Here is a 14,741-nt window from a genome sequence, read left to right on the forward strand (position 1 = left end):
AGCAGGCCATAAAATTAAGAAACAAACACAAAGAAAACACAGAGTTGTGCTTGAGCTGTGTGTAGTCAAGAAGAGGACACCTGCTTCCTTTCATGAGGCATACCAGAACACCCACTGTGACTAACCTGTGGGATGCAGTGGATGAAGACCATGGTGGTGGACATTACACTGGGGGAGTAACTCCTGGGGATAGTCTCAGCTCTCCTGAGTTGTAAGTGAGCAGCCTCTGCTGTTGATGTCTTATGAGAAATTTGGTGAACATCCTGGGGCAATATTATATTGAAAGGATCAAGGCTGGGTTTCCTTGATAGGGGAGTCAAAAAAGATTGGAGATGGAAGTACTTCTGATTCTGCTTTTTCTCTTCCATTTTCTGGAGAAATACTATTGTTGAAAACTTTCTGTGATGTACCATTTTATTTCCAGAAGGATCCATAGCAGAGAGAAGGCAGTCAGAAGTAACATAATAAGGTTTATGTGCTTCATGGATGGGAGTGACGTGTCTTTTGCCCGTCTCTTCTTTTCATCACCATTTTTCAGCTTCTTAATTTTAGTCTCCTGGTTTCCATTCGACAGACAAGAAAAAGAGTTCTCCACTGACTGTTCGCTTTGCCTCAACATGCATCTTCTGTTCTTTCTCCTCTATTTCTTCTTTAATTTAAGGCCTGGATGGCATTTTTTTCCCATCAGACATAATGAATGGCTGGGAGCTGTCTGCTCTTTTGGACTCTTTTGTCTTCAATCCATCATTATGTCTTCATTGTCCTCTTTAATTTAACTGAGATGTTGAGGGGATCACTTACTGTGAAAGACAATATTGCTAGCTGTCCACAGGGATTTCACACATCTATTCATCATCTTGGTAAGATAAACTATATGTGAAGTATTGATACTAAAAAATGCAAAATACGTAAGTCCATTTCAGACAGCAAGTGCTTAACCAGTATTTTTAAACACAAATAGGTTAGATGGTTAGGTATATGACACCTTTTCTGGATACAAATTTTGTCTAATTTAAATATGGAAGATGAATATTTCAAAGTTGACATTGATTTGACTACAAACTTGCACTAACTTTATTGCTCTGTTTCAGAGTATGTCAGTAGGTACACCAGTATGAACTGCAATGCAGAACTGAAACAAAAGTCATAATTACACTTTTATTTCCTGGTTTTCAGAGGGAGTTCAGAGGATTTGGGAATATGCCCTTTCACTTGGAGACCAAAATCTAGGAAATTAACTTTACAATACTTAAAAAAAAAAATCTCAGGGATCAGGTATAGTTGTATCAGATAATTCCTCAAATACTCAGAATGGCTTCTCGAACATTAAAACTCAGTATGTTTCAGAATTAATATTTTGGAGAAGTCAACTCCCAAAAAACCTCAGGGAGGTGTTGAAGAAATGAGTGAAGAGTATAAAATGGATACAAAACTCAGAGACTCACATTAGATTCTGGAATATTGAAGTTTAGCACACATTTTCCAGCTAAGTTTTTTTCCAAGACCACTTCTATTTCTGCTCATTCTTCATAATTTTTTTCTGTTAAGTGACAGTTTGTGTATTTAAAACAGGTGGTGGTACTCTGGTTTTAAATTAAACTGTCCAAAGTCAGGAACTGGCTGTGTGTCAGCATTTTCCATTTGCATGTGCACAGCTTTGCTAATCTATTAGTGCCTAAAATTACATTCTCAAATGGCTAAGAGAACATGGGTTGGTGAACTAGAGCACTCTCAGCTACCAGCCAATGTGTAACCTTCCTTGATTGTGATAAATAAATGAACCCACAGGGCCCTGAGAAGAGTATTGTGATGGCTGGACATGGCTTGATACTCAGAAAGGAGATTTCCTCTGCAGCTATTGAAATGTCTGACCATAAGATTTTGCTTGTCTTCTTAGAGGTACAGAAGAATTTCCATGATTGGAAGGAATTATTGTAGAAACTGTGGCAACTTCAGAAGTCCTTATATATGATAGGTACATATTTGCAGTATCATAATAAGAACAACAGTAATTCAGCCCTTCATTGCCATCTCTCAGAAAAGTCAATGTAGTAAATGGTTGTGTGGCAAAAATGGCAGATGAAATTCGTGGTGATAATTGCAAAGTCACCTCCACAAGCAAAAATTAGTCCAAGATCCAACTACCTGAGGAAAGGCTTCAGAGGAGTTGTTGTTACTTAGCAGGCAGCTCTGTAAAACAGTGGAGTAGACCTCAGGAGCAGTGATGAAGACAAAGAGAATCATAGTCACAACTGGGAAGAGACCATAGCAGAAATAGGAAATATCATTGTGCAATATGAAACTCCAGTACACATTCAAATTTTGGTGACTGCATACAATTTTGTTCCTTTCTCCTCAGATCTGAACTGGAATGGATAAGTACAGCTTAAGGCATGACAATTATTATTAGGTACATCTTCTTTATGAAAAAAGAAAAAAGACAAGAATTCCTCAGCTTGAAAAAGAGATTCTAAATGATCTAATGAAAGACTGAAATTGTATGATGTGGAGGAGATAAGTAAGGAATAAGTATTCTCAAGTTAAAAAAAAATATGACACCTTAGGTAATTTATTCCACTCAGGCTTACTGGAGATAGAGCAATCTATGCCAGGGTGTAAAGATTACCTTGCACTGAGGCTGCTTCACAAATAATTTCCCTGCTGTCCTGCTGGCAGCTCATGTTTAAGTCAGGATAATGGGCTTGCTGGAGCTTTCACCTGGGTGGGTGCAGCAGTGGTTCCTCTGTTCTCAACTCAGGTCTTGATTCAAGGACTTGCTGGGCTGGTTCATCTGCCTCAACTTTGTGCAGCCTTGATAGCCATTGCAAGCAGTCTCTGCCTTTGGAAAACCATCACTGGTGTTCCTGGGATTCCAAAGTTATACAAATAAATCTCATTAGATGTCTCTTGCCTCGCAATAAAACAAATCCTTGTTTTGCGTATATTTCCTGTACGCAAGAAATAAGGTATTAAAAACTGTGGGAGAAAAGTGTTTTAAAAAATGTTTTAAGAATGTTTAGATTTAAATTAATTGAACTAGATGATCATTGTGGGTCCCTTCTGACTGAAATGTTCTTTTCTTTTAAGCCCAAGTCAGGACTTTGAAGAAATTGAGACATTCATGGCAATATTTCATTTATATATGTTCACTGAGTTCTCTATATATAATTTTATGGCCATGTGGTCTAAAGGATAAATCTTCTAACTGAGACCAACAGAAGAACATAGTAAAGTTTTCCAGTGGTAACCTTTGTTTCTTTGTCCGTATGCACCATAGTTCATATTTCTTAGCTCAGGGTAAATTCCTGGCCTAAATAAATATGTACACAAAAGCATGCAATTTATTTCAACCACAATATTAGAATTTATGAGCAAATATCTTTCTTTATTATTGATGGTATTAATATGGAGATGGGAGAGAAATACCAAAAAAAAATATGATTCACAGCCAAGAACCGCATCACCTCATTGCCAAGCATAGTTAAAATTATACAAAGTTAATAATGTGGATTTAGGGCTGCAATTTCAGATTCTCCTTTTTTTCCATTGTTTTTTATGACTTCACATGGGTCAGTGCTTGTAAATCCTGTTTTGATACAAACTTAATTCATTTGTACTTTGTAGGAGTACTTGTGTGTATGGTTTCTACATTGTCAGTGGCTTATCTGTTCTTGTCTTTTCCTGCATATATTTTTATTAATATCTTAGTGGCTGCTGAACACAGACCTATAATATATGCATCTTTGAAGAGTGTTGTAATAGATTATATGTCTGTTTATACATGAAGACAGAGGTTTTTTACTACATCTGTTTCATCATTTGGTAAGCCATAGGAAAAAAGGGATAAACAGAAGTCCCTCAGCAAGTTTCCATGATAAAACTATAGCATGAATCTGACACTAATTCTGATTAAAAATGATAGGCTAATTCACAGGTGATTGCATCCATTTAGGAGAAAATGCCTTGCAAATACTGACATTTCTGCAAGTTACAGAGATGTTTTTAAGGTCCAGTGTTAAATGGAAAGTGTGGAGGAATCCAATTACATGGCATTGGTGTGCATAAATTTCTGTTTGGAATAACTTAACAAAACCCAAGCATCTTTTGTTATGGGCAAGAAAAGTCATGATCCTTTTGAGTTTTCCACATAAAAGTCAAATAGAGCTCTGTTTTCACAAGCTTTGCAGCATTTATACAGTTCAAAGGTGTTATTCATTGGTTTGACTTGTTTATCTCATGTCTTCAAGACTGCATTTTAAATAAGCCCTGAAAGATTTTTATGCATATTAAAATGACTCAGAAATGTCCCTAGGAGTTCAGAAAATGAAAATGTGTTGAACTGAAAGCTAGAGGATACTACATGCTTTTTAATATTGACCAGGGGACTTGTAAGGAGGTGATCTCAGGGTCCTGACCAGGGGACTTTTAAGGAGGTGATCTCAGGGTCCTGCTTTTCACAGTTAGTTCTGAATGTTTAGCAAATTATTTTTTCTGGAAAAAAAGAGCTTGAATGTTGTGTTGTCTTTGGGTACTTGGTGAGAGATTACTCACAGCATTGCTTTGGGACCACATTTGCTTTTCACTTATGATTTATGCGTTTATTTTCCACACAATGTGAATAATTAATATCAGCATGATTGGGATTTATTTTTTCATAGTATCTTTTAAACCAAGGTGGAAAAATATCCATGTCAAGTATTTGAAAATACCATCTGAGGACTCATAAAATATTATTAGATGCTTCCCAAGTGGGCAAAGGCAGGGAGGTAAGGTGGTCACATGTTTTTGCCACATCACATTTTCAGACAGCAGGCACAAGAATTATGAGATCCCCTTCTGCACCAAGACAGTTCAATTTAGAAGAAACAGAAAATGTCTAGAGACATAGAGAAGGTTCTCCAGCCCAGGTAGCCAATGGGGTATATCAGGAAGGAATATGACCTACAACAGCTGACTGAAATAAAGCTCAAAATATCAGGACAAAGCTGCCCTCTGTGCAGAGATTTCAGCAGAGTTTGGGATCTCCTCTGCTTTGGCACCACTGAAATTTTCATTGGGAAAGGAGGGGGTGGGCTTTCTCTGTGTAGTACTTCTTGAGGGATGTGAAAAGGGGAGGCTCAGGGAGAAAACTACAGCCCCATGGGCCCAGCACATCTGCCTGGTGGTGTCTGCATCTTGTGTTTGCTTCTCCACTGGGGACCCTTCCTCCAAACTAAAAAGACTCTGATGAAATTAATTTTATCAAGACATAAAAGTAATTTTCAGTGTGTTTATTTCACATACTCTTGAGAAATTTTTCCTTGTTTGGCCATGACTCTATCCTTCCCTGCCAAGCTGTTGGAGAGCATGGCCAAAGAAAGCAGAGGACAGTCAGGCAATTTCCCAAAGCTTATCAATACAATTTTCCTGTGAAGCTTCATCTGACTTAGTAATGAACAGGTATAACAAGGCAGTCTATATTTTTCAAACATAATTTTCTCCTTCTCTTGACTTTTTTTTTTAACAGAATCATGAATAAACTGGCAGACCAGCAGGACCACATGATACCATGAAGAGAAGCTTACAGGTCCTCTATTGCCAACTGTTTAGTAAGTAAATATTAATTTTTTATTCTGTAAGAAAGAAACTATTCAAATCCTTATGTAAGACAGTAATATTTATGCAGGGCACAATTCAGGGAAGTATTTAACCATGTGTCTTGCTTCAGGTACCTGGAGGAACCATATGAAAGTTAAATTACCTTGTTGTCTGAGATATTTAGAGATGTATTAAAAATGAGTTAAAGGATCAGCTGATTCTGCAGAGTTTTGTACAAGAATAGAATTGATTTGCTGTGTCTTGCAAGTGAGGCAACTATCCCCCTCAGAAAAATGAAATGAAAATACAGAAGGCTGGAAGAAATAACACAACATTTTTTGGAAGAGAGATCCATCCCACTTGGCATTTCTGGTGGTTGCCACTCAGTAAAAGATGTGTGAGTGAGGAAAAGTCTAGTCTCACACAGCCCTAAATTCTGTGTCACTTCCTGACAAGTTTCTTTCTTTTTCTAAGTTTTGGTTTTCAAAAGAGTCCATCCAATGTGAAAGTCCAGCAAAAACATCAGGTGGAATTTAGGCTGTGGACAAGGGCTGGCTCCCCTGTTCGTGGAAGTAAGGGGAAGTTTTAGTTGTAAAACAGTATTGACACAGTTGGGGCGTTTTTATAAACTGACAATTTTCAGTGCAAGCATCATAAGCAACAACTTTTCTTCAAAATTGTAGAGATTAAATAAAGTAGGATTAGATAAAATGTAAGTACAACCACTTGCTCTCATGTTTTACAAGGGAAATTGCTCATTTCCAGTAAAAATGGAAAAAAAAAACAAACAGTTTTTTTTATGTTGTTGTAACAGTGTTCACAGGGGTTTTCAGGATGAGGGAAGAGACGAGAATGTTGACTCCATGTTCAGAAGGTTTGATTTATTATTTTATGATATATATATTACATTATAGCTATAGTAAAAAGAATAGAAGGGAAAGTTTCATCTCAGAAGGCTGGCTAAGCTAAGAATAGAATAGAAAAGAATGATAACAAAGGCAGCTGGGTCGGACAGAGAGAGAGAGCTAGCTCTGCCGTGACTGGTCACTAAATCCAAACATCCACACGAGACCAATCACGGATCCACCTGATGCATTCCACAGCAGAAGATAACCATTGTTTACATTGTGTTCCTGGAGCTTCTCAGCTTCTCAAGAAGAAAAAATCCTAAGAAAGGATTTTCATAAAAAGATGTCTGCGACATGTTGTCACTTCTATTTGGCAGAATGTTTCACTTCAATATACATATTTTCAAAGACAATTTTGCATGAATTTCCCTTATTCTGGCCAAATCAAGAAAAAAACCAGAAACTCATGCTTAGTATACTTGGAATGAGCAATGGAAGGACTGCTATTTTATTGGATATATTGGATTGTGTGAAAATTAAATCTAAGGAATATTTTGTGGGCTGTTACAGAAATCTGGTTACTATCATATCTTTGCTTTGCTCATCATTGTCAGGGTATAGAGTGAGAGATTTCGTTTTGCTTTGCTGTATTGGATGTTCTTACTCCTATGTACAACTTCTCCTGTGACACAGGGGAAACAGAGGTGTGTCCTCATGACATTAGAGGGGAGGCTCCAGAGGTGCACCCAAGGTTATTTTACTTGAGAATAAATCTGGGCCAGATGTGCCTACATGACCTGGCCATCAGCATGATTTTGGCCCCCTCAGATTTGCTGACTGGCTGGAATGCAATGTACGAAGAGTTCCTCAAGGAGAATTTTAACCAGGAACCTACTGGGAGTAGTGGGGGCTGTGGTATTTTTACCACAGCTAAGGACCCAGAATACATTGCTGCATTTTGCCATGTTGAAATGTGATTTAACTCTAAAGCTAACTTGGTTTCTGGACCAACATTAGGTTCATTGGAAAGGAAGTATGAAGCAGAGCTGTATAAATACATTTCTATCAACATGTAGGGAAAAGAAGGAAGATATACTGTTAATTCAAGCTATCACAGTGTTGAGTCTTTCTGTAACTATTTTTATTTTTTTTAATACCATACTTCCCTGCTTGGCAACATTCCCCTTTGTTATCCCTGCTGCTTTAAACTGTATTTTTCAGGGTCATATGTTGACATGATATGTGGCAAATAGAGGAACACTGAATATAAAGAGGGAAAAACCGAGAAAACTGTATATATGTATATGCACACACATTCATACGTAGTATGACTATGTAGTAATATTGTCAACTCTCTGATGTAATTTGAAAAGATGGATTCTGAACTTACTACTTCTGATGACAGGAGAAAAAACTGCTTTATTTCTCTGAGTGCAGTAAAAACTTGTAATAAATGTAGTTTTCATTAACAAATGCAGCAGCAACTATAGCTATATCAGAAGAATTTTGGGCATCTGGAATGAATGTTTTCACTGGTTGGTTTATAAAAAGCCAGTGGCAACTTACTTAATTTCCATTATCTCAGCTTGCTTTTAGATGCACCGAGGTGTGTTACCTAAGCTCACTTTTTCCCCAGTTACATCACAGTGCTATAAACAACCTCCAAGAGAGTGCATTCTGTCCAAGGAAGAGGAAATTACTTTAATGTGTTTCCTGTGACTGTTCCTTATGGTATAAGAAAGGCCTGCAGCATGGTCTTATTTGTTTCATTTGGACAAAAGAGGAAAATTGCTGCTACTATACAGCTGAAGAAAAAAGTAAATTTTCAGAGAAATTATCCAAAGAGGACATTCTGCTTTGGGCTGATTCACCAATGTCTTCCACCTGCCGGCCTTCCTCATCTGCAACTGCAACAAGTGGGTCTGTGGTGCTGCCTTGATAACGTGGCAGTGTTTTCATTGTCTGCTGTGGCATGAGTGAATGATTGAGGTTCAGGTTATAGACAGAAGGGATCTATGTATGCATTCTTGCAAACAGGAGCATAGGGCATGCATAAACACAGAAAACCTAGGATATCTGCAACAAAGTGTGGTGGCTTTTGTAGAAACAGTGATCAGCTGGAGAGATGAGACTCTGTGTGTGCTTGTGCATGTGCCTGTGGCAAAGAAATGTAGGAAGAAGCAGTTTCACCTCCAAACTGGTGTCTTGTTATGCATGAGTCTTGCCACATTTTGCTTGTGTCCCAGCTGTGCTACTGGGCCAGTAGTGGCTACACTCATCTGTGAATTCTTTTCCACCTCTGTTCATCTGTGCTGTGTTCAGCTGTGCTTGTGCAGTGTCTGAGACAGTAGGACTCTGTACTCTAGAGGGCAACTTGGCTTTGGGGTTGGGAGAAAAGACTTACGTAGATATTGGTTTGATTGTCAAACAGTGGGATTTGTTAGTTGTATTTTTAAAATCAGACCCATATATAAATAAGATTTTGATTGTAGCTTATGTCTGGGTTTTTTTGTGAATTTCACATGAGTTATATAAGCATTCTATTGCCATCCATACTCTTTTGCTTTCCAAAAAGAGCACATTCCATCCATTCATACTGATCAAGAATAGCATGTGAAAATGGCACTAGCAACAGCTGCTCTTTTGAATAGAGTTGTAGCTGGCTTGAATCTGATCCCAGCTGTCAAGGGGTAGAGTCTGTGAAAATTGTAGCACTACACTTGGGCCAGGACAGGGGCTCCGGGCGATGCTACTTTACCTCTAGTCATTCATAATTTATGAATAAGTAATTAAACTTGTGATGTAAAACTATGAAGAAGTAGTGCTTTCATACTGCATTGTCAAAGATCCTATTTAATCTGAAATTTCTTAAGACATTAAAAGAAAAAAAAAAAGCCAAAAAAGATTGAAACAAAAAATTTGGAAGTGGTTTCTTAGTAAGAGCTCTTTGAAGTCACTAGCTAGATTGAGTTGATGAGGACCAATTAAAGCAAAACATGTGTCCACAATTTGCTGCCATTTGTTCTAGGCACATCTTTATGGATGAAGTTTGTTGCCTCTGTAATGATGAAGATGCAAATGTCTTTCCCAGGAGGCTGAGCGATCTCTGTTTTTTATAAAGACCTAATGTGATGATTTAAGCCCTACAGCATGAGCCACAATATGTCTGCATTTTCTGTAGTAAAACATGCGCATCATAATTTGCCATGCATGCACTGTTTACTCAGGGCTTCTAAGTTGCATGTAAGCTAGAGAAAAATGTGGGGACTTGTAATGGTGAAGCTTTTGGTGCACAACCTCTATATAAGACTTTATTCCTCAGGCATTTATTTTCCTGAAAAAGTGCAAGGACTTTTATTTCTTGTTTACTTACAGCACTAGGGTCTGTGTGAGGACCTGTCACACCACAGCATCTGAAATCGGCCATCTGAGTGCTTCTTCATGTCATTATCACTTAGTGTGCTCCCAAGTATCACTCTTTCATCTCAGAAGCCTGGCAGGATGCCCAGTAATATCAATAGAAAGAGTTTCCTGTTTGCAAGGATGTACCACTCTCTGTAGTAAAATGAGCAAAAATGGCTGTGAGTGGCTGTGCCTTGCAACACAGGCTGTCACAAGTCTGGTTTCCCCTTGCTGGGGATGCAGCTTGCCTTCCCCAGTGTTAACTGGCAGCCTGGCTGCCTCTCAGTCAAGTCTTTGCAGTGAAGTTCCCCCTGTAGAAAGGGTTAGCACAGGCCTACACTCCATTCCAGTCTGAAGCAAGTCCAGGGGCTCATCTCTCTTCTCGTAAATATTTGATAAGCAATGTGAGTTTGTAAAATTCCTGCATTAGAGAAGTCCCAGTTTTAAGTGCCTTCTGAAAGGTGTTGAGCAGCCTCCTAATGCCTCTTGCCTCTGGTAGGAACCCACACCCACCAGCTTTTCTTTCTATTGCCAAGTGCTGTCTGTGAATAATTACATGTTATTAATAAGATGGTATGCACTGATGGCTCGTTTATACAATTACACATGGCTCATTTAGTGCAAGTGAAGAGGCATGGTAACAGTACAAGAAAGGCTGCTGCCAGATGCAGGGGAATAACTGTTCTCTGCCAGAGCAGTAGATGAGATGTGAAGAAATGGATTTATAGAGCAGGTAGCTTGACATTAGGCATCAGGCAAAAATGCTTTATCAGGTTAAGGTATTGAAACCCTAGAACAGGCTAGTCAGGAGGATTTAAGTCTGCCACTGAAGCACCAAATGGAAAAAAAACCCATCTCTCAGGGGAGACAAAGGTCATCTAGATGATTTCAAAAGCTCCCATCAAACCCTCTGTTCCTGTGACCACTAGGTACTGTGTCCTTAGTGCAAATGAGCCTGCTTGCTTCCACAGAGAGCTCTCAGCTTGCACTAGCCATGTATAATTAATCCATTCGCTAGAGATGCACAGCTGACATGGGCTTAAAAGTACTGGGGATCACTTGATACACATCAGCAGAGAGTGTCTTCCTGTCATTCACAAGGACCCACAGAGAGGAAAGAAAACAGCATTTTTGTTGTGCTCTGTTAGATTGGCAGGTATTAGCTTGAGCAGAGACAGCAGCAGGGAGTGGTTATACAGCAAACAGATTCCATCTGGTTTGCTTAAAAATTAGAAAGGTAAACAGCCTCTGGCTATGCAGTGTATCATGTACAAAGCTTTTTGGGATACTCACTGGGCTGAGGCATTTGTGTTTGAGAGTCACGTGGCTTGGTAACAGCCTGCCCATCGGGCAGCTCACAGCAAGCAGTCCCTCAACACTTTCTTTTCCCAGAATTCAATTAAAGGTTGTTGCTTCAGTTTCTCAGCAAAAACTGCCTTCTTGAAAAAAGCTGCAACCTTCCATTTTGGATTCCTGTCCTGAAAAACAGACCTTATAAAAGGGGACTTTAAAAGCAAACCAATGCACCTTATAAAGAAACTAAATAGAATTTACATTTTCTTATCAGATGTAGGCTCCAGTGTCCTTGATGTACCCTTTAGTGAGATTTCAGCTTGAACACACACACACAAGAGGGAGGGTTCCTGCTTGCTGCCTGAATAAGCAAAACTGTGAATCGGGTGGCTCTCGCCATTCCAAAACTGAGATTGTTCCCATGAATAGCTTGCAGTATTTATTTTAAATTTGCTGGTTCCATGAGCTGTACCCTTAAAGGCATTACAGTTTGGTAGGATTTCACAGATAGTGTGAACTCTTTAACAAGTTTGAGGTCCATCTGTGGGGTGGGGATCTTCTGCCTTGTTTTGCCAAGAGCGGATAAAAATTCAGGACATAGCAACACAAACAACTAACATACTGTGTAAAGTTCTCCACTTTTCTTGAAGATTTGCTCAAAGACACAGAAAAATGTGGAATAGGCCTGGGGCTGTAGAATATCAAGTCATGGTTTAGATCCTTGACACTGAATTTGGGATAAAAAGCCAACAGGCAGTTGCGTTATTATATTTGCTCTTTCTATTTGCAAACAAGTGATTCATGCCTTTGCATTTATCATTTGATAGTCTGAGAATGTTCTTGTTATTAAGAACCTTCAATTTTATGCTTATACTGGTGCTATTTGCACTAGAACCCTGTAGATTTTTCAAAATTAATGAGCATGGATTCTTCACAGTGTTTATATTCATCAAGCATTCACACACCAGTTGTGTATATTCATCAAGCATTCACACACCAGTTCTGGTAACAATGTCCATGATTAGTATGCCAGAAAACCAAGAGATATTAAGCAAATACATATAAATATGCATGCTTAGCCAAATTTGAAAATGCTGCAAGGATTTGGTTTTAAAATTCCTTACCACCTTGTTAAAACAATAATCTGATATAAATCCACAGTATTACTTCCATCTTATGTTTTGAATTATTTGTGGTTTGGACCTGAAGTGATCCCCATTGTATGACACCGTATCTGTCTAATCTGTTTTAGATTCAGCGCTGTTTGCCTCAAGCCCTGAGAGAGATGTTTTAGAGGGAGGGTGAATAGGCAGGAGTACAAATGTGACTTTCCTCTATTTTCCCTTTCAAAAGTCTATTCATCCATCTCTAACAGAAATGAAACTTCAGGAACAAAGACTTAGCAGCCTGTGCAAATTCATGTGTGTGTTTTGAGACCCAGTGTCAAGTGGAAAAAGAAATGTTGCTGTTGTGCAGACCTAGAAACCATGAAATATTGGTCCTATTGAATTCAATGGCAAAACTCCCATTGACATTAGTGGGATTGGGATTTTATTCCCACCCTTCATATTCCCAGCTTCATTGCTTCAATATGTTGCAATATAAAATGAAAATATCCTGTCAGACATTTATTTCTTTCTCCAAAGCCTTCTTTTCTTCCTGGCTGTGCCTAAGAAACATTGTTATGGTTTTTGACAATATTGCAATCAAGGCCTAATTCAGCAGAGATGGTTAAATATGTAAATTGAGTTGTTACCCCAGCCTGACTGCTCCTGCAGCAGCCACTAGCCTTGGGCTCGAGTTGCCATTGAACTATGTTTCAATAATTTGAAATAAGAAAATTTATATGTCAACATGCACACTGGTGTCTCCTGTCTGTGAATTATCCAATGCCTGTGACAGTGTTCCTATGGGAAAGACAGAAAAATTGCTGTTAGATAATCTGTTACATTGTTATCTGATATTTCCGTTGTGAGAACTGCCCTACACAAAGATTTGAACCACTGGTATCAGTACCAAAGCAAAATTTAGACCCCCGTGTTTAGGTGCTGAAACTTTTATATGTTAAAAGTGTCTTTGACTGCTTGCAACGCCTTTGAACTTTTCTCCCTCCAGCCACCCTGTGGCATGCTACATTCCATTATTTTTGAGCAGGAAAGACATAACTGTGGATGTTATGGCAGCTTTCATTGCTCAGTTGTGTTGTGTGTCCATTGTAGTTCACTGCAGGCTGTGTAAATAATTTACTTGTAAAACCAGGCTCATTGAAGGCAGTGGAAACAGTTTGGAAGAAATACACATACACCAAAGTGTCATCTAATTCAGCAGCATGTGATGGTTATTATCCCTGTCCCTTCTCTAAATAGAAAATATATGGATACCCTCTGTGGATCTACAAAAATTCTCCAAAGAACTTAAGCACATTTGACTCAATGAAAGACTTCAAAACTCCACCTGTGAAAAAACTTGGTGTGAATCATTATCCAAGTTAGCCTTTGGAACAAAGCCTTTGCTTCTAGAAGCAGTGCATCCATCTGGTCTTTATTTGAAGACAAACATCTACAAAACTTCCTTGACAAATCAAGGCCCTGTACATAATTGGTATGAATGTATTGTTTTGTAGTATATTATTGGTTTAAACTGTGTGTATCCTCTAATGTCTGAAACCTCAAGGGCAGGATGTGCTCCTAAGGTCTGGGAAAAGCCACAGTCTCCTTTCACATGATATTCCGCATATTATTTTTGGATAAGAGGAAGATGTTTGTTATATGTCCTACACAAGATGTTTGAAAAGTGATCTTAGCAGGGAAAATATTCCACCCCTGCTCTGGTAACTTAAAGCTGTCCCTCTACTGGGTTCACAAAAGGTTCTGGAAATGAGGAGAAAAAGTTTATAGCAGGTCACAGCCTTTCAGCTAGAGAAGGCAAGGGAACCACAACAGTGAGGCCATATTTCCTTGGGGCTGATGTGCTGGCCCTCCCCTCTGACTGGTGTGCATCTCATAATGTGCATCACGAGTGCCCAGGAGGAGCCACCACTTCAGGTTTTGGAGGAATAGTGCAGTGTAGCCTGGCCAGCTTTCCCATTACTGAGCTATTCCTATTGTTCAAGACCAGGCTCCTGGTCATATCCAGGGCCAAGGACAGGATTTCTGGGGCCAGGTTTTCCATATCAGCACATGCTTAATAACTGATTTTGGCACTCAGTGAATTTTCCTAAGTACCTAAGCAGATTAAACTGCTTTCTTCCTGGTGGCTGGAGCAGAAAACTTCTGCAGGTGGCTTGAAGAAGTGCATGAGGCACGTCTCTATAATACAGAGTGCCAAGATATTTTGGAAAATCTGATCCTTTTCCCTCAAATTTAAGGAGCAGACTTTGGTTCAAAACTGTGTAATACTATGCAGAGCATAAATACTTTGCCTCAATATTATACGAGTAATATTCAGTGCTTGCTAAGACCAAGTTATAAGGAAGGGGGAAAAACAAAAAAAGAAGTCATGTTGAAGGAAGTAAAACAGTGTGGATGAGTAAAGAGATGGCTGTATATTCCTCATAATAAATATATTTATAATAAAGTAAATATATCCATTTCTTATTGCAGGTTTAATTGCAATCTTTAG

At 38.8% G+C, this 14,741-nt stretch overlaps 1 protein-coding gene across 4 annotated transcripts in view; it reads left to right on the forward strand.

Moving 5' to 3' along the window:
* The window catches only part of TMEM108 (transmembrane protein 108), a 163,616-nt gene that overhangs the window by 72,455 nt on the left and 76,420 nt on the right, over nt 1-14,741 (forward strand). For all 4 annotated transcript variants that reach the window (XM_036378907.2, XM_036378905.2, XM_036378906.1 and 1 more), the window contains exon 3: nt 5,507-5,588. In XM_036378907.2, the coding sequence (XP_036234800.1) occupies nt 5,549-5,588 (40 nt within the window). In that variant the 5' untranslated portion in view covers nt 5,507-5,548. The remainder of the gene's footprint in view (nt 1-5,506; nt 5,589-14,741) is intronic.

Source organism: Molothrus ater, chromosome 1 (genome assembly GCF_012460135.2).
Source record: "Molothrus ater isolate BHLD 08-10-18 breed brown headed cowbird chromosome 1, BPBGC_Mater_1.1, whole genome shotgun sequence".
In the NCBI taxonomy this organism is placed as follows: Eukaryota; Metazoa; Chordata; class Aves; order Passeriformes; family Icteridae; genus Molothrus; species Molothrus ater.